The 21952-nt window shown below is 34.4% G+C and overlaps 8 protein-coding genes across 9 annotated transcripts; 2 read left to right on the top strand and 6 right to left on the bottom strand.

Annotated features, from left to right (window-relative positions):
* Positions 1-856: 856 nt before the first annotated feature.
* On the top strand, positions 857-2798 carry LOC104702608 (uncharacterized). The gene is made up of 3 exons (XM_010418495.3): positions 857-1877; positions 2286-2378; positions 2473-2798. Exons 1-3 carry the CDS (start codon positions 1236-1238, stop codon positions 2686-2688), a joined length of 951 nt encoding a protein of 316 aa, XP_010416797.1. The 5' UTR covers positions 857-1235; the 3' UTR covers positions 2689-2798.
* A 448-nt stretch (positions 2799-3246) lies between these two features.
* LOC104702606 (putative protein phosphatase 2C 17) lies at positions 3247-5110 on the bottom strand. The gene is made up of 6 exons (XM_010418494.3): positions 4821-5110; positions 4671-4732; positions 4328-4564; positions 3950-4235; positions 3707-3861; positions 3247-3611 (listed from the first exon to the last, which is right to left on the bottom strand). Exons 2-6 carry the CDS (start codon positions 4704-4706, stop codon positions 3474-3476), a joined length of 852 nt encoding a protein of 283 aa, XP_010416796.2. The 5' UTR covers positions 4707-4732; positions 4821-5110; the 3' UTR covers positions 3247-3473.
* Positions 5111-6149: 1039 nt separating this feature from the next.
* Positions 6150-6648, top strand: LOC104702604 (multifunctional methyltransferase subunit TRM112 homolog B). The gene has a single exon (XM_010418489.3). The coding sequence runs from the start codon at positions 6150-6152 to the stop codon at positions 6522-6524; it is 375 nt and encodes a 124-aa protein (XP_010416791.1). The 3' UTR covers positions 6525-6648.
* On the bottom strand, positions 6520-9203 carry LOC104702605 (putative mitochondrial adenine nucleotide transporter BTL2). The gene is made up of 4 exons (XM_010418490.3): positions 7856-9203; positions 7444-7747; positions 6790-7257; positions 6520-6703 (listed from the first exon to the last, which is right to left on the bottom strand). Exons 1-4 carry the CDS (start codon positions 8263-8265, stop codon positions 6635-6637), a joined length of 1251 nt encoding a protein of 416 aa, XP_010416792.2. The 5' UTR covers positions 8266-9203; the 3' UTR covers positions 6520-6634.
* Positions 9204-9379: 176 nt separating this feature from the next.
* Positions 9380-10032, bottom strand: LOC109125673 (uncharacterized). The gene is made up of 2 exons (XM_019227892.2): positions 9842-10032; positions 9380-9745 (listed from the first exon to the last, which is right to left on the bottom strand). The coding sequence occupies exons 1-2, from the start codon at positions 9950-9952 to the stop codon at positions 9566-9568; spliced, it is 291 nt and encodes a 96-aa protein (XP_019083437.1). The 5' UTR covers positions 9953-10032; the 3' UTR covers positions 9380-9565.
* Positions 10033-10414: 382 nt separating this feature from the next.
* LOC104702603 (uncharacterized) lies at positions 10415-11705 on the bottom strand. Its single transcript, XM_010418488.2, has 2 exons — positions 11148-11705; positions 10415-11026 (listed from the first exon to the last, which is right to left on the bottom strand). Exons 1-2 carry the CDS (start codon positions 11364-11366, stop codon positions 10571-10573), a joined length of 675 nt encoding a protein of 224 aa, XP_010416790.1. The 5' UTR covers positions 11367-11705; the 3' UTR covers positions 10415-10570.
* A 3749-nt stretch (positions 11706-15454) lies between these two features.
* Positions 15455-18395, bottom strand: LOC104702602 (putative pumilio homolog 7, chloroplastic). Its single transcript, XM_019227337.2, has 6 exons — positions 18188-18395; positions 16759-18086; positions 16523-16685; positions 16267-16430; positions 15938-16193; positions 15455-15838 (listed from the first exon to the last, which is right to left on the bottom strand). The coding sequence occupies exons 2-6, from the start codon at positions 18069-18071 to the stop codon at positions 15734-15736; spliced, it is 2001 nt and encodes a 666-aa protein (XP_019082882.2). The 5' UTR covers positions 18072-18086; positions 18188-18395; the 3' UTR covers positions 15455-15733.
* A 1428-nt stretch (positions 18396-19823) lies between these two features.
* On the bottom strand, positions 19824-21594 carry LOC104702601 (uncharacterized). Of its 2 annotated transcripts, none has more exons than XM_010418484.3 (5): positions 21299-21594; positions 21117-21190; positions 20771-20870; positions 20403-20681; positions 19824-20318 (listed from the first exon to the last, which is right to left on the bottom strand). In XM_010418484.3, the coding sequence occupies exons 1-5, from the start codon at positions 21419-21421 to the stop codon at positions 20070-20072; spliced, it is 825 nt and encodes a 274-aa protein (XP_010416786.1). In that variant the 5' UTR covers positions 21422-21594; the 3' UTR covers positions 19824-20069. The 2 variants fall into 2 exon arrangements, with proteins under 2 accessions (XP_010416786.1, XP_010416787.1); XM_010418485.3 differs by having other exon boundaries at positions 20403-20678.
* Between the last annotated feature and the right edge of the window lie 358 nt (positions 21595-21952).

Genomic DNA, 21952 nt, shown 5'->3' with positions numbered 1-21952 from the left:
TTAATCATTAACCATCAACGTAAAAATATAAAGCATAACATACTTATTCCGAGTATATAAAAGTACACACATGAAGGCCACGCCCACGCATAACTTACTTAATACATGCAAATTACATCTAAAAATACTGTATTTATAAGTTTAGCTACCAACATATATCTACCAGTTTGGTTTTAATTGGCTGTCCTCGTAACGTGTCCTAAACTCTAATTAAAATTAGGTTATCCATCATTAACATACTATAATATATATAACCAAACGCTTAAACTGATGAAATGAACGTTTTCCTTTCTTCTCAAGTTTTTTTCCAAAATAAGAACGCTAAAATTCAAATAGTTATGTGTAAAAAATGCTTCTTTTCTTTCTCTTCTTCTAGAGAATATTGGCAGATTCAAGAAGACTCTTCAACGTTGACAAAGAAAAGACTCATATAACCAAAATTGACGAATACTTTCTTCTGTCTTTGTCTCAGTCAAATACTTCTCGTTTTCTAGAAAAAAATAATAATTGAAAATTATAGTTAGATACTCGAATTTAATTTCCCAACCTACACACTGTCACAACCTTATATGTTCACATTAAAGACTAACCCCCACGTGCCTCTCGATTTCGGGGTACAAAGATTTTTGTAATCACATTGATGCCATCTACTTTTTCTCACAAATAAATTACTAAGATTTAAATTGTACCACCAAATTAAGCCTCTCTAGTCTCTATACAAGTATACAATACAGAAAGGTAACGTCGAGACAATACATTTTTGCGCATAATTGACATTCAGTTTTTTCCTCAAGATATAATTTGAAAATGTTTAATAATCCCTTTTTTACCAATAAAATACACATTGAATATTTTTTGCTTTTACCATAAAACTTACATGAGAACTAGACGAAATACAAATAAATACTACATGAATATAATAAAACACATAACTTAACAACAATTTACGAGGAACAATAAAACGTTTTAAAAAAGAAATTCGTAAATTATATGATGTGCTGATTCGTAATAAAAATCTCCTTAAATTATTATTAACTTATAACCACATTTCAATTTTAGAGACTCCTTCAATTTATTTAATACTACTTAATAAAATGTGCTGATTCGTAATAAATCCCTCAACCAATACCAGAGAACCAAAACACAACACAACACAACATCTTTCAATTCAAAAAAAACACTTGGTTCTTTTTCTTTTGTATCCCATCCTCTCACTACATTTTTATTCTTCTGTAATGACAGGAGGTTGCTTTAGCTTGTCCGAAGCAATAGAACGAACTTACAAATCCGGTTTCAAAAGATCCGGTCTACGACCCGTAACCATCGATTTGAAAGACGGAACCGTAGTCAACTTCTGGGTATCCAAAACCCGACCCGACTCCAAACCAAAACCCAACCTCCTCCTCATCCACGGCCTCGGAGCTACTGCCATCTGGCAATGGTACGACGTAGCTCGACGTCTCTCCCGTCATTTCAACCTCTACATCCCGGACCTCGTCTTCTTCGGCGGATCCTCAACAACCCGACCCGAAAGATCCGATATTTTCCAGGCCCAAACGCTCATGCGGGCCTTAGAAGCCCTATCCGTCAAAAAATTCAGCCTCGTCGGTCTTAGCTACGGCGGGTTCGTCGGCTATCGGATGGCGGCGATGTTCGGAGACGCCGTGGAGAGGGTTGTGATATGCTGCGCCGCCGTTTGCGTGGAGGAGAAAGACATGAAAGCCGGCGTTTTCAAGGTGTCGGATCTTGACGAAGCTTCGAAGATTCTTGTGCCGGAGTCAGTGAAAAAGCTAAGGGAACTTATGGGTTACATCTTCTACAAACCTGCGTTGGCGAGACTGGTTCCTACTTGTCTCCTCCATGACTTCATCGAACATGTGAGCTACTTTTTCTACTTTTTACTTCTTGAATCGAATCATGTTACGACACGTGTCCAGATGTCTTAAAAGAACCCTGGAGAAAGTTTCTATAATGGTGAAAAATCTAGTCAGTGCGAGAATATAGTTTAAAAAAAACTAACGAGATTTTGAACTTTTAAAGATTCTTTTAACTGTTTGTTTAAAGATAATGTAGTCCTAATATTGTCAACTTGATTGGTCTTTTCTGAATTTTTTATTTATATGGTGGGTTCATTAGATCTATCAACATAATTCCGTTTTTGGATCTTATAAAATTTGTTTGGTAGTTCTTTGTTGAATACGATGAGATGGTCAAAAACGAGTAAACTTTAAATATATTTCTAGTAAAATATTCGTAATTAGTGAAAAAAATGTGAAACGAAACAGGCATTGACCAAAGATAATATGGAAGAGAAGAGGGAGATGATCAAAGCCATACCAAAAGACAGAATAATCTCAGAGATTCCAAAGCTCACACAGGTTCTGTTCTTCTCTTTTACAAATTTGTCTTAAAATTTCACTAATATAAATGTGTAATTAATGGGGTTTAGTTTTTTTAATTAATGGATTGCAGCCAACATTGATCATATGGGGAGAGCATGATCAAGTGTTCCCATTGGATATGGGGAAGAGACTAGAGAAGCATATAGGAGATAACGGAAGACTCGTAATCATCAAAAGAACTGGTCATATCTTCAACTTCGAAAGACCCAAAACGTTTGTCAAACTTCTCAAATCTTTTCTCATCGAGACTAAACCACAGATTCCTGTATCTAATGCAAGTGTTTGACTCTTAAGTAAACATCTCTGGTTTTGTTTTATCTTTTCTCATGTTCTTTTAGAAGGTTTAACAAATGTATCATTTCCCACGTATTACCCTATATTAATTATTTGTATCAATATATGTGGCAAATTAGAATCCCTCTCATAATGGCAAATTGATATGTGCCTCCAGAACAAAGCTAACAAGAATGGATCTTGCTGCTGAAAGAAGAGGCATCTTTCTTTTTTTTTTTCTCCTATCAAAACAAAACAAAAAAAGAACCCTAATTCCTTAATCTAACATCAACACTACTAATAACTGAAATCATTTGAAACAATTAAACGAGAGAACGAATCGACTATGAGAACCATCAAGAACACGATTTTGGGACAGGGAAGAGCATTGGTATATATACTATGTAGAGGCCGCCACCAAGTTTCCTGGCTTCAGAAACCCTAATTTTCCATTAGGTCTAATGTTTTTATGGGCCATTATGGGCTTTTTATATAAAGCCTGCTAACATATGAATGCAACTGAATGAATGATTGTTTATGTTCTTCGGTTAGCTAGCATAGAGATAAAATAGAGATAAAATAGAGATACATGTTTCCAATAACAAATTGTAACAATTTAAAATCGACTGTATCTAGTTTTGATGTATTTCTTATATGATAAATCATCTGGTTTGTCAAACAAACTAAGTATAATAGTCCTATTTAAAATCCTATTAGATCAAACTGAACTAGACCCAAAAGAATCATATACATGAAGCAAAGCTCGACTCGAGTCTTGGTCCCTTGGGGGTTCGGTTATCATCTAAATCGGATAACGATGCAAGATATGTCATCCTTACTGTTTCTTTTCAATGCTTCAGCTATTAGTTGCTTCGCTGCTTCCTTTGGATCTCTAACCTTCTTAACTACATCAACTGCTTCTTGGTTTGTCATCACCTGTTCAAAATAAGTTTCAACAAATGTTAATTCTATTCACTTCAACAACAGCTCCAGACTAATATAAGTAATACCACTTTAACCACAATTCTTACCTTGGAAATACCGTCACTAGCCAGGATAAGAAACTCTGTGTGACTGTCAATGGTAACATCCTTAATATCAGGCTCTGAATTCAGATATGCTTTGAGGTTTTTGTCTCCAAAGACACGAGACACAGCTAACAAACCGTTCACTCGAGGAACATCTCCTGTTCAATTCACAAATCATCCTTATATATATTATAACAACTTCTTATACAATAACAGATCATTTAAAAAGGCTGTTGTTGTTATAACCTGGCCTGTTGGTTACAAATCCACCTTTACTCTCAATCATACTCCTCTCAGTATCATCATCAGGATCATGATCTACACTCAACTGTTTAGCTTTACCTCTACGAGAAACAATTGCTCGAGAATCTCCAACATTAGCTATCCACAAAACTTTCCCATTAATCAAAATAGCAGTCACAGCTGTCGAACCACCACTATCTAAATCAGAACCAGTATCTGATAAAATCATTTGGTCTGTATTCCCATATGCTTTCGCAATCACTCTTCGAGGATCAACCAAGAACTCTCCCTAGACAAAAAAATCAACCATATCACACTACTAATCCATAACACGAACACAAAACAAGAAAAGCAACAATCTTTTATTATAAAAAAACTTACATCTTTAAGGATGTTAGAGAAGAGATGCTTCTGCAAATAAGCAGGTACACTATCACCTTTGTGACCATCAAAGATAGCAAAAATCCCCAATTCATTGCCGTTGAGATTGATAAACTTAGCAACGTGGTAATCCTCCATTGCATGATTAGACTTCCCTTTTATCAAACTAAATCCATACTTGATTCCTCTTTCATCGTTTCTTCCTTTACCTGAGTTAGACTTTTGTGCTACCACAACCTATAACCACATTAAACAACGATCACAACATACAAAACAAAATCTCAAAAAAACCCCAAATCTTAAATCCCACAAAACCCAAATCTTATAAAGTTTGCATTTTTACTTGTGTAGAAGAACGAAAACAGCAGAACTTGGGCATTGATTGTGAAAATTGAACAAAACAATCTGCAAAATTTTACGAGTATTGAGTTAATAAATGGCATAAAGAGACGAAATTGAAAGAGAGAAATGGAGTAGAAGTTTAGAAGTAAACCCTAAGTTGATCAGAATTGGAGAGACGAAGCTTTCGATCTCCTTCGTTAATGTCGTTTTCTTGAGAGAAATTTTTATATCCACTGAAAAATTTATTAGTAAATAGTATCCTCTGTTTCTGTTCTGTTTCTGTTCTCCTATAGTTTTCTTTCATGAATTAATATTTTTAATTCACAACAAAATCTAACGTTATTAACTCTAATAATGTGATTTGCATGCCTTTTTATGGTAACTGCATTACCCAAAATGTACTTAATTAATTTTTGGTAATATTATATAACATCTTAGTCCAACTATAGATTTGGAACCAAATTAAGGTATATATACTATTGTTTTTGTTGTATTTTTAAGAATTTATTACTTTTATTTATCTTAATATATCAACATTAAATTCAATGATACACACCATATCTCGGTGGAATTCTCCAAATATTAAAAACTATATTTTTTTTGTTAAAAAATATTAAAAACTTTATTACCTAATCCAATTGTTTCTATCAATATATTTGAACTCTTTTTTTTTTTGAACTTGAACAAATTTATTTATTTTCTGTCACATTTTCAAACTAGTTACCTTAAAACTTCTATAAATTAATAATGTTTATACCATGAAATTCTATTAATTTATAAAAGTTTTAATTTCTCAATAAACTAATAATTTTTAATTTATAGAAAGAATTTTCTAATTTAAAAAAAGTTTAAAAATAAGATTTCATCGTTATAATTAATATTTTTATAAAATCAATTAAAAAAATATAACAATTATCATGTTTTGAAGATAGTACTCAATTGTTTTTATATAGTAAAAATATTAAAAATGAACTTTAATATAAATTAATGTGTATAACTATATATATATATTTAGATAATTTTATATAATTATTAATTTATATTATTAATAGGACCATATATTTATAAAAAAAAATTAAAAATTATTATTTTATTATATTATCGAATTATGTCCAAAATTATATTAGTTCTAATGTTAAACTAAATAAATTTATTAATTTATAGAAATTATTAATTTACCGAATATTAATTTATAGCATTAATTTATAGAGGTTATAACGTATATCCACAAATTTCGGATTAATTTACAAATCCTGGAATAAACGAACGAAATCCATAGATGGTCAACGGTTGACTTTAAGTCAAGACTTGAAGACTTGACTGATCTTCCGTATCTAGTTATGGGCCTCATATGGATAAAGCTCATTTACACAAGTGAATCATACAAAGGCTCGCAAGTCCATTAGGGTACTATCGTCGACACCGCTATCAAGACACTTCCGTCTTCCTCGTTGCAGAGAGCGATAGAGAGGGAGAGAAGATGAGGTTGATAGTACACAACATGTTGTCTTGCAACATTAGAGGAGTGGTTAACAAGTTTCCTCTGCGTATCGAACCCGAGAAGATTATCGTGAAAGAGGTCGATTTCAACCCTGATTTTCTCAAGCACATGATCGCCAAGATTGATTGGAAGGCTCTCGTGGACGGTGCACGTTCTATGGGTTACACCGAACTTCCCGATCACGCACCGGATACAACCACGCTCGAATCTGACGAACCCTTTCTCAGGAAATTTCACCATTCGTTGCTGGAGCTTCACCTCGAAGAAGGCTCACTCGTCTGCTCAGAAACCGGTAGGAAGTTTCCGGTTAACAAAGGAATCCCCAATATGCTTTTCCACGAGGACGAGGTTTAAATTAAGCATTGTGTTATATTAGACCGATTCATCTTTCATTACGTGTTATGATGGGTGATTCTTTTAAGCTATTTTAGAACACTTCCCAAAATCTTAATCTTGACAACTTGTCATTCTACTTTAAGTACTATCTTCATACACTCGTAGACAAAGTAACTTATTGAAGCCGAAGGCAATACCTGGAGATATGAAAACAGAACATATCAAGCTTTTGGCGAAAGAGACACAGTTTGAGTATAGTAATGAAAGAACTATTATGACAAACCTGAAGCAAGCTAGGTAAAAGTCCAGCGTATAAAGCTGGGATCCCTCCTCTCTCAATGATATTGAATCCCATAGCTAAAGCATTGAGCTTGTTTTTACCCATCTGCATCTGAAGCTGCCGTCTCACTACTTCGAACGGATAAGTGGCTACTTCAGTACAGGCACCAGCAATAGCACCATACATGAGAGTTCTGATGGGTCCTAACTCAAGCCGGTCTAGAGCATTGATTTCTTGTCCCTGCTGCTTCATGTCTCTCAGTCTTTTCAGGCCTTCTGGTGTATGCAGATAGGATGATTTAAGGATGTCGTAAACGCCATAGAAAACTGCACCTGACAAAGCCATGCTTGCTATGGAAGGGACTAGACCCTTGTAGAGTGAAAACAACCCTTCGTTTTGGATCATATACCGGAAAGCTCCTGCGATTCCGCCCAAGGTTTCTCCACCTCGAGCAACTAGTTTGGTTCGTATCTGTGAGAGTAGATAAACACATTTCAGTCAAAATGGTTCCACATGTTTGTATCGTCCTGTCTTAAAACTAACACCAGACTTATGCCAACTCTAAAGCAGAGAACTTTCTTGTCTTATGTCAACTCTAAAGCAGAGAACTTTATCTCATTTTTGATCTAAACTGGTTTAAAGAAATGAAGAACCTACAGTGTCAAGTGGCAAGCAGAGTACAGTAGCAGTAATCCCAGCAGCAGCTCCGGCAACGAATCTTTCAAAGTTGGTGGCTTCTTGATTCCCAGCGAGTCTAAGCAATTGCTTTCTATACGTATCGTAGGCACAAAAATTGACGGCTTTGAAAGGAGCGGTTCGGAGAACATTGAGCAAATTACCTTTCCAGAATCCTGTCAAACCCTGCGTGTTCGCAATTGACTTAGCCACCACAAACAAATTCCTTTGCTCACCACGAACTGTATATTCAAGCTTTAGTCTCTCAAGTGGTGCTAAGAATGTTCTGCAATCATCAGCAGCAACAACAACAACATTAATACCAATCATAGTTATTGGTTCAGGCATTTGATCAAACAAGTTATATGCGTTCTCTAATCAACAGTATATATACTTTGAAACCATGGCAGCTACAGCACCAGCCCAGAGATGCTTCCTTGTGTTCATGGTCCCGCGTCTCCTCACTCCACCGATAACATTTCGCTTTCCATTATCCTTGCCGGGAATTTCCACCAAAGCATTCTTACATTGCTGCTCAGATCTGTCTTTGCTCAAGCTCACGGACAAGAACATCGAGTTCTTACCGGAACGGAGATGGGTTTTGTTTTTCCAGTAACCGGGAAAATGAAGGGGCTCTGAGTCGGAGCATTTGGAGGAGATCGAGTTGAAGAAGGAAGAGGAAACACCTGGTGGCTCGAGAAACAAACCACCGGTGCTGAAGAAAGCTTCATCGGATAGATCGCTGAACGAAGAAGAAGAAGAAGAAGAAGAAGGATCGTGAGGATAGATATGGAGTGCTGACATTTGGATAACGAGGTTACAAAGTAAATTATAATTTGTACTAAACAAGAGAAGAATTTGGAAATTGTCCAATTGTGAGTTGGTTGGACCGGTTGAACCGTTTTTGTCCCTTTATATTTTTATTCAATTTCTTATGGCTCCAAATTGTAAAAACTAAAAAGTAAAGAGAAAGCATGAGACATCCTTAGTGCTGAATAGGAAAAGGTATATACTAGCAGCATCTTATGATTCTAAGCAATTGATCATGGCTCAGTGATGTTTTTGGTCCTGATTTCTGGTTGGAAAAGGTTATCAAAGAAATATGATTAAACACTCAGATTGTAAAGTCGAATCAAATCAGCATTTGTTGACCATTCAAGAAGACCGTGCTTCTCTGGTATAGTTATCTCCACATAAACCTCATGTATCTGAACATGACCAAGCATGAATAAGCTTTATACAATTTGCTACAAAAGGTTTCTTTCTAAGATTTTAACCCTTCTTAATTATAGGTTTAGAAGGTTTAACTATATTTGCAGAAGATGCAGATATCTGAAAATAAAAGTCCCCTATTCTATTTTATTACTTAACCAGAATTTTGACTAGCAAATAAGCTGATAAAGCTTCATGATAGCAGGGAGTTAAAATCACAAAGCCAAGCACGATGAGGAACTGAGATTCAGGCTGAAACTGGATTGAAACAGTTACTAACAGACATAATAATTTGATAGCTCGATAAAGCTGCATGTTCCGGAGAGATACTCATTATCCAGGAAGAAACACACACACACACACACACACAAAAAGGGAGTTCAATCTCAAAGCCAAGCACGATGAGCACTGAGATAAGAGCCAAGAATCAGGCTGAAATATAGAATTCAAAAGAGGTATGAAACGGACATAACATTAACACACACAGTCATTACTCCAGAGGCCAAAAGTTAAGTGTTTATACCAAGATTGATTCATTGAACTTTAAGCCTAATGACTGAGGTATCCAATTCTTATGCTGATGAATTGATCCCGATGCACTTGAGTGAACAGCCAAGTACAATCTAGCACACAAAGCTCGACTTCTAAAAACGTTTTCCCTAACTCTAAGATCTCAGCTACATTATTACCATTTTGCATCAGGCTCTTTAAATCCTTAAACATTCCAACACCAAACGTAGCTGATTTGGTTAAATTTTGTTTTTAGCAATTACAATGATTAGCGACGGAGGTTTTGATAAGGTGACCATTTACATAAGAAATTGATTGTGTTAAAACTGGAAATAGCAAAAAAAAAGAAGAAGCTGACGATTATAATTTCTAAAGGAGGAGATCAAGTAGATCTGAGGAAGAAGAAGACGAGGAAGAAAGTGGAAAGCAAGAGTACCAGGAGGACGTGAAGAAGCAGCTCCATCAAACCGCAAAGCTTAATCCGATTCGTCTTCTTCTTCTCCATGGTAAGCTTCATCGTCAGCTCCTCTATCTCTTCTTTGCGCGTCTCTCCTTCCTCCTGCTTCATTCGATTTCGCATGGCAATTTCGTAATTACGGATACATTGTAGCAAATTGGAAAAAAAAAAAAAAAGATCGATTCGGAAAGGATCTAAAACCTCGCCGGCGGTATCGATTTTGCGAGACGATGCGAGTGAGTAGAGAAGCATCGTAGCTCTGGCGCAGCGAATCGCAACTCGATCTCGAGAAAACTCGTCTTTGCTTGTCATCGTCTCCTTCGTCTCTCTCTCTCTCTCACTCGCTTCTTTCTGTTTTCGATTTTTGAGTTTCAAAAACTTATTTTACTCCAGACTTTTTTTTTAATGGAGGGTTCAATTTGACAGGTGTCATTACATGATTAGTTGAAACTACAGAATAATGAAAATATCCTCTTTTTATTTTCGAGATTTTCCCTCCATTTGCCCAAAAAAAAAACCTCTAAAAAGTTTTTTTTTTTCCCATGAAATTGGTCAAACAACTAGATTACTAAGTTTGGAGTCTAATTAGAGCTTTCCATATTTCAATAATTATATTACAAAGTTTCTAATTAACACTTTTTTACATACGGTTCTTTTAAACTCGAGTATATCTATCTACCTTGAATAAAGCTTACCCATTAATGTTTTAGTGCTATACTATATAGTCCCAGTTCTACAATTCAATGCAAATACTAATAGATTGAGACTTGAGAGTTTAAAGATCTAAAAGCATGCATGATAGTTAATAGAAGCATATATAATAACAACTTTTGGTACTTGGAGTTGGTAGTATATACATAACTTTTTGTCCATATCTAATTCATATTCTGCCGTACAAATATCATAGATCCAGTTAACACTGAAAAGAGCCTAGCATAGGAGCCTAAGCAAATTTGATGGTGGTTTAAACAGTTTTGTTGAGCTGTGAACATGTGGGTGCATTAACTTGCAGTTGGGACAAACTGGAGTTGATGTGCACAGCATAACCAGCATGTGACATTTCATGCAAACTGTTGTTACCATCTCTTGTTCCTTGTGATCAACATCATCATCGTCACCACCTTCAAACGCAAGCCAGGACGGAGATCGGCTTAATCCTGCCCCAATTATATCGCTCATCTTACTTGGGTTTAATGTAAGACTTTTACCCTTTGGTGACACTGTTTCATTATTGTGGTTTGAGGATTCCTCTTTCTTCGTTGTGGTTCGTGAAGGTGAACCCGAAGGTGAAAGGTTCAGCTCAAGGTCTAGGCTCATCTTAGGTCGTCCAACAGTCACCGGATCTTTGGAACAGGTCCTATGATCCTCAGATGTTCTTGAATTTTCCTGAAAAATATGAGTAATTTATGTTTTAGTTGCATGTTTATCTTAATAATTTAACGCATAAATGTTTTTCATATTGATACGAATATAAGTAAGATACGTCACTATATTTATGAATATATACCTTAGCTTGCCAATCTGAAGGTAGAGGAGTGTGGAGATGAAGTTCGAAATCAAATGTGATTGATCTCATACTCTCTGAGTTTGGTCGTTCATTGAACAGAGTGCTCTGTGATTGATCTTCTTGCTTGCTCTTCTTGAAAGATTTGTGCAACTCTTCTTCATAGATTGTTGTGAAATCCCTCTTTCTAGAATAGAGGGTTCCTTCTTGTCGAGAAACCATTAGCCTCAGTCTTGGATTCCTATGAGTGATTTATTCTTTAAAAGAAAGTTTAAACTCTTTGATCCTTTGAGGAAATGAGCAGATAGACTTAAAAATGAATGTGAAGATCATCACTATATATATACATGTAGGAAAAATCTCCAGGGGAGTTATTGTCTTCACCGGTTCATATGGAGTAATTGAATTAGATACCATTATAATAATAAAAAAATGGTTTGATAATTTATATAATCGAAAGTATTTCATTTTAATTTCGATTTTTTTTCTTTTTGGGGAGGAATTAATAAAGAAAAGAGAGGGAAGTAATGTGAAACATGATGTGTGAGTTCCAAGTTGGGTGTCTTCAATAACTCCAAACAGTCTCATTTAAATGCTTAGATGTGAAGTTCTAACCAACTTCTCTTTCTAATTTCGCCTTCTCCTCTACCATATCATATTTAGTCATCTAGACGTATGATGCATGCATGTACAACTGTATTATGATGCATGTAGGTGGTTCATGTCTCGTGTTCTTCGTTAGATTTGTTGATGAAGTCATACTCATATGGATGGATGGATCATGCATGTGTATGTGTCATGAATGATGATGAAGATGGAGGATGTGTAGTGAATAAGAGTTGGGAAATAGAGGGAGAGAGGAGGTCAATAAATGGAGAAAACAATAAAGAGAATTAAAGATGGGAGAAGGGAAGGTTGATGAATTGATGAATGCCGATGCAACTTTAATACTCACATTAACTCCCTAGTCCCATTTTTGGTTATAGAACACAAATATATACTCCTAACATTACTAACCAACCTCCTTCCACAACTCTATTATTATTATTATTATTTTATCTTCTAGTATTACAAAAATAAAAAACTAGGATATTCGAATTGAAAATTCTAAACAAATGTCTTATAGTTAAAGCCTTTCAACGACCTCCTATCTCAAGTCATGTCGTGACTCATGCACTCATGAGCATCGTTTCCTCGTTTTGTATTTCCGTCTCTTTTGGCTACTTTCCTCATAAATACCCAACCTTTATTTTCTCCCTTTGTTTTAATAAGATGACTCCATATCTTACTGTGTTTTTGTGTATCCGTTCACCATTTATACTTTACTTTTGTCCATTAAAATATCTTTGTGAGTCACCACTTTACTAATAATAACGACGATTGGAGGATATTGGAACTTGGTCTAGTGATTATGTCGATAAATTGTCGGTCTAGTGAAGATGAAGAACAACGACAAACAAAGCTGCGAAACCGAGAGAATCAAGGATGTAACATCTATCTATGAAATTGCTTTTTTTTTTTTTCCCTGAAGAAAACAAAAAACTCGGGATATGCATAATGTCTAAGTATACCAAAACAATATAATGAAGGAAATTTCGATAGTTTTTAAAATTAGGAATCAATTACGTATAAGCCATATTTTTCATTGACGGTTTGATAATTTGTTTGTGTTTATTTTCCCTCAAACAAACATAACACTTTACTGTGAGATTATACCGTATATACGACATGCTAAACTACATTGCATGTTTATGTTTGGATAAATCGGTCCTTTCAAATTTGTAATTCATGCATATATTGAACCTAATTGTCATGAAGACAAATGTAATATATTCTTTATAAAAAAAATTGAAAATATTAGAAAAACAAGCTATTAAAGCTCGCAACATCCCTTCCTCCATGCATGCATACAATAAAGATTCATGTCTCTCCACTTTTTTTTTGCCAACCTCTCTCCAACTTATTTAAAGGTTGTACTATATCTTTTTATATTTCATAAATTAAATATTATATAATAAATAAAACAAATGTGTTTGAAAGCTACAACGAATTAAAAAAAAAAATACAAGTTAATATAGTTATTTTCTGAAATAAATTAGTTGTAATTTCCTGGTGGAAGAATTAAATATTCGGTACTTGTCTACACGTTTCCATTGAATAATTTTTGAACGATTATAAATGCAAATTCAATTACATGCATTAAAGTTGAACCCAAAAATAAATAAAGTCTATGCATTGAAGTATATATACAGTAAAACCTTTATAAATTAATAAGGTCGGGACCATGAAATTTTATTAATTTATAGAGGTTTTAATTTATCGATAAATTAATAATTATTAATTTATTGATAAAATAATATTTTATTAAATTATGAAGAGATTTTCTCATTTTCATAATTTTAAAAATTTTCTATTACAAAATAAAATATTTTCTTATCATTCACATTTTTAAAGAATTTTTTAATTTATAATCTTGACTATCGTAATAGGATCAATGTCAATTGTTTACTAGATTATATAGGTAAAAATAATAAATGTTAGAAGTTTATAGTTTAGAATAAATTGCTACTACTATCCTTAACGGTAATGATGAAGTCGAAGAAGATATTGTGGTACATTTAAAACCAATTACTAAAGAAGCAATTATCGCATCTAGCACTCTCCATAATTTTTGGATGCGATTTGAGAAAATAACAATGAAAAATATTAGATGAACTCCAACAAGAATGCAAATTCAAGAATATGGAAACAACGATAAATTCATATTTCACTAGATTTTCTTAGATAACAGGCAAACAATAATACAATCATATCTCACTAATTTTTTTAGATATATATGTCTATATATGTATATATATACATATATTAGTTTATGTGATTATTAATTTATAAGATTGATGAGACCATATTTTTACATAAGATTTTCAAAAAAATTATTATCTTATAATTTTATCGAATTGTGTTATTTTTTTACATCGGTCCAACTCGGGACCGGAAGAATTTTTTAATTTATAGCGAATATTAATTTAAAAAGTATTAATTTATAGAGGTTCTACTGTATACATGTCAATGATGTCATAGGAAAATAAACCATCTGAATTATCTATTGAACCATCTGAATTATATAAATGTTTAAGACTATTTTCGTGTGTGTGTATAAGAAATGCATGTTTTCAACCTAAATTTCAGTTATATCCTTAGTATAATTCTCTTAAATTTATTAACTGAACCATTTAAGTTATACGTACATAACTGTGTAAGCAGTTGACAAAAAAAGATTCAATTTCTTAACTAGAAGTTAAACTTCTATAGTGTATAATAAATGGTGTATCAGAAACTCACTCCAACATTTTGTATCTGTATGCAAAATTTTAAAAGAACAAATTAACACGAGACGGAATAAGTAACAAAAGTACTACAGTATATTTTAATGGAATCTGAAATGGTATACTGTTTGTAAACTTTCAGTGTTAACGTTTGTGCGAGTGGTTCCATGCAATTCAATGACACGATATATTCACGTGCGGTTTGCGTTATTTTTTAAGTCGTCGTCTCGTCTCAGCTCTGATACTGCCTTACTGGTATAACCTATTAGGATCGGCTTTTGTTATGAAAATAGTCAACAACATAGACTATAAAATAACATCCAATAATGCAAAGTTTTTTTTAATACGAGTAACAATTTTGTTGGAAACAAAATGCATGCATGTGACGATGAACATTAAATATGGTTATATGTTCTTATTAATTACGGTCGATTTGCCCAAGAATTAGGTTTGAGAAGATGTATTGATCATGTGAAATAAATGCATTACCCATAAATTATGTCAAATAAGTTTTAAATGCAATAGAAATATGTACATGTTCGAGTTTTGAATTGTCACCCGGAAAAACATAGATACCTATAAATATTTAATAATACTCCTATTTTTGTTTATCCTTATCATCATTTTTTTTTCTTCTTTCAAAATTTCAAAATCCTTATCATCTATGTTTAATCAAAAAGTTGCATAAATGGCATATTATAAAACAACATATTTAGGTTGAAAATATGACCCTAATAGTAATAGGTCTTCATCTTTACAAGCTGCTAATTAATGTAACCCCATAACATTAATTTGGACCATCTTTTCATTTTCACAACTGATTGTTTAAGATAGAAAACCGAAAAAAATGAGCTTGATTGATCAGATTAATACAGAAACAAAGCCCATATTCTTGGGGCGTTAGTAATGTCGAAAGTGAGATTAGTGTAAATGAACTGTGAATTAGTCCTAGTCTAATGTCGCTCAGTAAGAAGTAAAGTTATGTTTTCCGAAGACTTTTTTATTCAATGACAAAAACGGGTTAATAACCCGATCTTTTACAACATGAAACTCGATTCCCAAAACCCAAAATTAGCAGAGAGAGACAAAAACAACAACAAAACAATACAGAAGAAACAAACACTAAGCTCTTCATCGTCTCTGGATCTAGACCACTGTCCAGTGTCCAAAGATTTATTCAAAATAACCAGAATAAGCTTGGGGGAAGAAACAGAAACACACAACAACATAAAAATTACAGACTCAGCAAATCATCATCATCCTTCACTTCTTCAATAGGTTCCTTGAGAAAATTCTCTTGCAATAAGGATTATTACGTAGAATCGAATGTGGCCTTATGACTTCCACAAGTGAAGCATGAAGTGGACCCTGTTACAAAATTTCATAGACCGATATAACCGAACCGATAAAACCGGATTGGAGTGTAATTCATAAAGGGAACATGTACGTAAAAAATTAGTTATATACCTTAGTGGCAGCAAGAGCGGCTTGGATAACGAAATTGGCGTAAGGGTCTTGAAGAAGCTGATCAAAGTGAGAAACAGAGACGAGCTCACGCACGATTTGTGGACGACTCTCCGGACAATGCATGAGACATCGTTCCACCATATGGCTACTGAACTTTTGCATCGAAAGCTGAACGTAATGCCCTTTTAACTGAGCTAACATCATCGCTACCGCAGATGGAATCCTCAGTTCTATAACGAACTGTACTGCGTAGTTCCTGCAAAAATAAAAAAGTTTTGGTTTTAGATTCTTTCAAATAAAAAGTTATATGTTTTGTTAAATCAAGTTACCCAAAAGGGTCTTGAGCAAGAAGGAGGCTGTTTCTAGAGATCTCAGCGATCAGCTTCTCTCGTTGTTGTCTCATTGAATAAGCAATGCATTTTTGAAGCACACAACATCCATGTCGATGCGTTGCTATTTCAGTGCAGAACTTTGTCGCCGCGTCAAAGATAAACTATTGAATTGAAGAAAAAAAAAACAGAACAAGAGTTAGCTGTATATATATACTAATCTGATGATCAAGAGAGTGAGAATAATTTATTTGACCTTGTTGTCTTCAGTGCTAAGGCATTGCAAGCAACGTTGAATCACATGGTTTCCATTCAAATCTTTGATCAAATCAAGAAAACCGGGTCTCAACGCCGATTTCACCAGAGAAATCTGTTTCCCGGTTCTGATTGTTTCCACTAATCTTTGGACAACCCTAGTACTACAAAACAAAACATGTTTGTTAAAGCATATGATATAACAAAATGATCTCTTGAGAATGTAAATCTTTTTACCCGTATGCATTGAGAGATATCCTGATAAGTTGACCAGGCTCAGCGGTTGCCACGAGCACAATCTGCGTCCTCTGTTCTTCAGTACAAACATCTAAAAGTTTCTGCATCAAGTAATTTCCAAAAGGATCCATCATAAGCTCAACGACATGAGCAATGACTTCGTTGAATATGATCATTGCATCAACAGAAGTGCCTTCATCGAAAATCCTCTGCAAGAATCTACATCCATGTTGGTCTTTAGCCATTAAGTATACATATCCTTGGATGTCACACATGTTAGGCAGACTCGGATGACATATCTCTGTAGTAGTTCCATTATCAGACATCACTGCTCGAGTAGTACTGGTTCTATGATGATCCAAGCTTTTATGACCATCCATGAAGAAACTATCATCAGAGCTAAATGGCTCTGAGCATTTTGAAACCATAGTAACTTGAGTTCCTTGGCAGAACAATGGTAACATGTCTGATGTTGTTCTGTAGCTTTGATGATTATACGAAATCTCGGGTTGTTGTGGTTGCGCCGAGTACTCTCTCATTCCGCCTCGGTTCGAACCCATTCCGAAGATCTCCTGACCATTGATGTAAGGACTAGTGCCACCATTACTGTTTGAGTAGTAGCTAGGCCATCCAATTTGTTGAGTGTTGGCTATGGAGGAATCTTGAACTTTAGGATTATTCTCTGACTTTTTTCTTTGATCGAATCCAGAGTTGTTTTGAGTGTTGTTAAACCATGAGTCATGGTTAACACTAGGCTCCTTTGTTGGATTGAAGAATCCACATGGAAAGCTTCGAGAGACAAAAGCACCATCAAGAATGACTCCATTGTTAGATTCGTAGTGTTTAGGTGTAAAGTTGTAGAGTGGATCTACCGTATTAGGAATCGAACCGAGATGATCACCGTGAGTCTCGGCTCGTCCGTAACGTAGATCTTCTTCAACATCCTCCTTGATATTCATACGGTAGAGATCTTCACACAAACCTAAATCATCACCATTAACAACAACACTCTTTTCTTGATCCTTACGAAACAATAAATCATTATGATGGTAAGAGACTGGTGATGAAGTGTGGTTGTGTTTAGGAAGGATCCCGTTAAACGGAGGAGAAGCGAACGGAGAAGAACTGTCCTCGGGAGAACAGAACCCATTAGAGAAAGAACTCGACAGAGAATAATCTGATGAAGAGTTGAAAGAGAATCTGTTGCTGTAAGAGAAGTCTTCATGGAAGAGGGTAGGAGAATGTAACGGTGTTCGTAATGGAGTTGAAGGAGACGAAGCGACCGAACCTTCACGAAACTCATCCATCTTCATTATATAACAACAACACTGAAGACAAATTTACTAAGAATTAGTTTATGTATCTGTGTATATCCCATGAGAAGAAACGTAATCAAAACATCGTATACGTCAAAACAATGAATTTTTACCTTATAAAGGAGAAAACGTACAAATCTTCGTTTACGCCATTAAAATGAAAAAGAAAGGTTTTAAAATATCACACAAAGGTTGAGGAGGTGTATCTAGAGAGAGTGTAGATTCTCTCGTTTATCTTTAACTTATTATCTTCTTCATCTTCTTTTTCTCTAACGGTTTCGGCTATAAGTAAATGATTTAATTTTCTAAGAGAGACCACGCATTATTCTGCTTGATTTTCTACGTTATAATCGTTTTCTAATTTTTACTGATTTTTATGCAAGACTAAATCAACCTTATAATCCGTTACAAATTTTATGTTTTGAATGGGTAAATTTTACTTATTTTAGATTTTTTTTTTTTTTAAAACCATTTGTTCAACTAAATTAAAGTGACAAAGTCTACCAAACAAACGTGAGATGTATCCTTATTTCTTAAATAAACAATGTTGTAGATTACCAAAAAAAATAAACAATGTCTTAAATATTATAATTATTATACAATTCAATATCAGTAGATTCCATTGTATTCTTTTTCTTTGAACTTTAAAATATTCTTTTGTAAAGGCATTCGATGAACCAAGGTTTAGAGTTAGATGAGGTTTACTGTTTAGCTGACTAGAAATTAGTCTTTTGGCCTTTGTATAGATGCAGACTTTCCTCGAGTCTTACCCAACTTAACTCTTCAATATATATTCTCAGTTGACAAAAAAAAAAAAATCAATTTAGTTGTTATATTTTCTATAACAAAATTTTCTCTTTTAAGATATTTTAAGAATTTTCTAAGTATGAGGTTAGTACGGTTTTCGATTTTTGTACATATTTGGATGTAAGACTAAATCAACACTATATCTTTATAATTTTTTAAAGGTTTTGAATAAAAAGTTAAAGCATAAGTCTGATACTAAACTAAACATAAGCGAGATAAATGGGCTGACTTGGTGCACAAAGTTTCACTAGGTTTGCTGTTTTTTTTTTTCATAACAAGATTCTAAGTGACAAAAAAAATTCATTCATAGTAAATATCATTTTTATCTAAAAATATCCCAAGCTTACGTATAAATTTCATATTGATTTTGCGATTTCTTTTGGTTTGGTCTGATTGTCAGTTAGTTTTTTTTTTTTTTTTTTTTTTTTTTTTTCAGGTTGTATGATATATCATTACAACATATTAACAAAAAAAAATATCAAAATATATGTAAAGGCAATAGCGATGTCAAAGTGGCTTGGTTTCCAAAGCACAATTGTGAAGTTAACGAAGAGGGTCCATCACATCAATCTCACTTTCACCACCAAACATTTTTTTATTTTATTTTATATATATTTCTCTTTCCTCAACGATATTGCTTTACGTAGTCAAGTAGTAGTAGATCGCAAACTAAATTTACATCACTTTTCATCTAAGTGTGGGTCTAATGTAGTGATGTAAATCACGTCTAACATGCTAACTCGACATAGCGATATCAAATTATCAATCAATACTTAGACATACTCATAACTTTTGTGTCATGATGCCAACTCAATTTTGTGATATAAATTAGGATCATTGTGGCTACAAACGATTACATATCATTATATCAAATTACTTTGGTTCACCAGCTTGGGAAAACAATGACTTCTGACCCAAGCAGTATCCTCTGTCTCGTAGTAATGCTAAAAATCTCCCAACAGTTTAAAAGCTCGAACTTGTTATATCCATTACAGGAGATACATTAGAAAGCCCTAAACGGCTTAAAACACAACTGAATAATGATATTTAATAAACCACCATAACCGAGGAAAAACTGCAAAATACAAATCACACTTTGAGCTGAAGTGTATGGGGGATACCACAAGAAACACACAACGATCAATCACGGTTTCAAAGAGTCAAGTTATTGCCGGTAAAGAGGGGTTTTTAAACAAGGGCGATGCTAGTCTCACCACCTGGTGGTTTACGGACGCCTCCTAGATAGTCTCTTGCCTCTACCTTCCCATCTGCAAAAATGTTGTTTCCTCCTATCTCCTTTAGCTTCGCTTGACTCAGATGCTTTTCAACAGAAGATGACGCTGCATCTCCTTTGAATATGTTGTTCCCTGAAAGTTCTGCGAATTTCTTGTCATAAATCTTCTTTGCCGTCTTCACAGATGAGTCTTCTTCAGCAGACTGCAGAGTAGTGTTTCTCTGATTTAGTCTATATACAGCTATGAATACTTAGAAATGTCAAGAAAACACATGGAAAGGTCTTACTTGTGATTCAGCACCGAGGTTGAAATTGTCCTTTAAAGCCAATGCACGATTAGTTCCAGAGCGAGGTTTGATCTCAGGCGGAGGTGCAAAGATGTTCTGTCCACTGATCTCTTTGTATTTAGCATCAGACAGTTGCTTCTTCAGCTTTGAAGCTGAGTCATTCTCCATAGTCCCACTGAGCTCACGCTGTTTGGCCACTTCAGGTAAAGTGGACGGCTTTCTGGGAGATAGATCATCCTCTTCACCAAATGATATATGGCTTATACCACTAAGTGCCTGCTGTTAAGGTAGTCAGGATTATGCACTAAATCCATTAAACAGAACAATTCAAACTCTCTTAACGTGATGAATATAAAAAGATGTGATACCTGATAAACAGGTAATGGCTCTGATGCATCATCATCTTCGTGACGAGAAAATATCCCACTACCAGTAATCTCCTTCATTTTATGTTCTGAGCATGGTTTCCTAATGACATTTTATAAAACATATTCACAAGTTTTGATATCAGGATGGATCACACCAACTCCAAGCACCACGAATACGATATGTAATCCTTAAATCAAGCCACAATTTAATACTTTTTTTTATTTTCTCTCAATCCACCAAAAAAATTCAGAACGGAACAAATTCAAATTATTGCGAGTTCCTAAGACAAAAATTGGAAACTAAATTCAAAACTAGAAATAGCGATCGAAGAGGTAAAGGCATCACCTTTTGTTCAAGCTCTCAACTTCTTCATCCGTCACTTGACCTCCGAACACCACTTTGCTAATCCCATCCGACGGCTACCAAAATAGCAAAATTTTGAAATAAAAAGATTACTACCAAATTGCTCAAATCAATGCCTGAAATTGAATTTTTTTTCTTAGAAGGGGAAACAAACAGTGTAGTACCTGGTGAGAACGAACGGCGGAGCGAGAAGCGGAGGAAGGAGAATCCTGCGGCGGAACTTCCGACCAAGTAAGTAGATCTGCGGTTGATGTGTGTGTCTTTCTCACCGGAGTGTTTCTCTCCATTCTCTCTCTCTATGAAGCCAAGCAAATCGAAGTGAATGAATGAGAAAAAAAAAAAATACAGAGAAGAATTTGAAGAAGATTATTTAGTCTCAGCTTCCTTTTTTTTTTTTTTTAACTCTCTCCCCCACTTTAGTTTTTTTTAAGTTGTTTTCAATCGATTGACGCTTTTACCCTTTTGTTATGTTCGTTCATTCATATGATGTGTGATCTGGAAGCTTCTTCTCTACGCTGCCACGTGTAATTCACAAGTGGTGATGATGATCATTAAATTCAATTATCTTCCGTATATATTTAATTTTTTTTGTTAAGAAGGTATCGGAGACTAATTTTTCTAGGAAAGGATATTCCGTGGGTAGGGTCCTCCTAAGATATGCAAATGGGCCGTAAATAACAGGCTCATAATTATGTGGCCAAAAGGATAAAGTTGAGTAATTCTGGGAAAATAAATCCTTGACCTATACCAATAAGGCAACTCTTCCACCAAAAAAAACCACTGATCCACTACCTCATGGTTATATATATTTAAATTTT

The sequence above is a fragment of the Camelina sativa genome, chromosome 7 (assembly GCF_030686135.1).
Source record: "Camelina sativa cultivar CO46 ecotype springtype chromosome 7, ASM3068613v1".
In the NCBI taxonomy this organism is placed as follows: domain Eukaryota; kingdom Viridiplantae; phylum Streptophyta; class Magnoliopsida; order Brassicales; family Brassicaceae; genus Camelina; species Camelina sativa.
The sequence above is the reverse complement of the archived record's forward strand: the minus strand, read 5'-3'. Positions and strand labels throughout refer to the sequence as shown.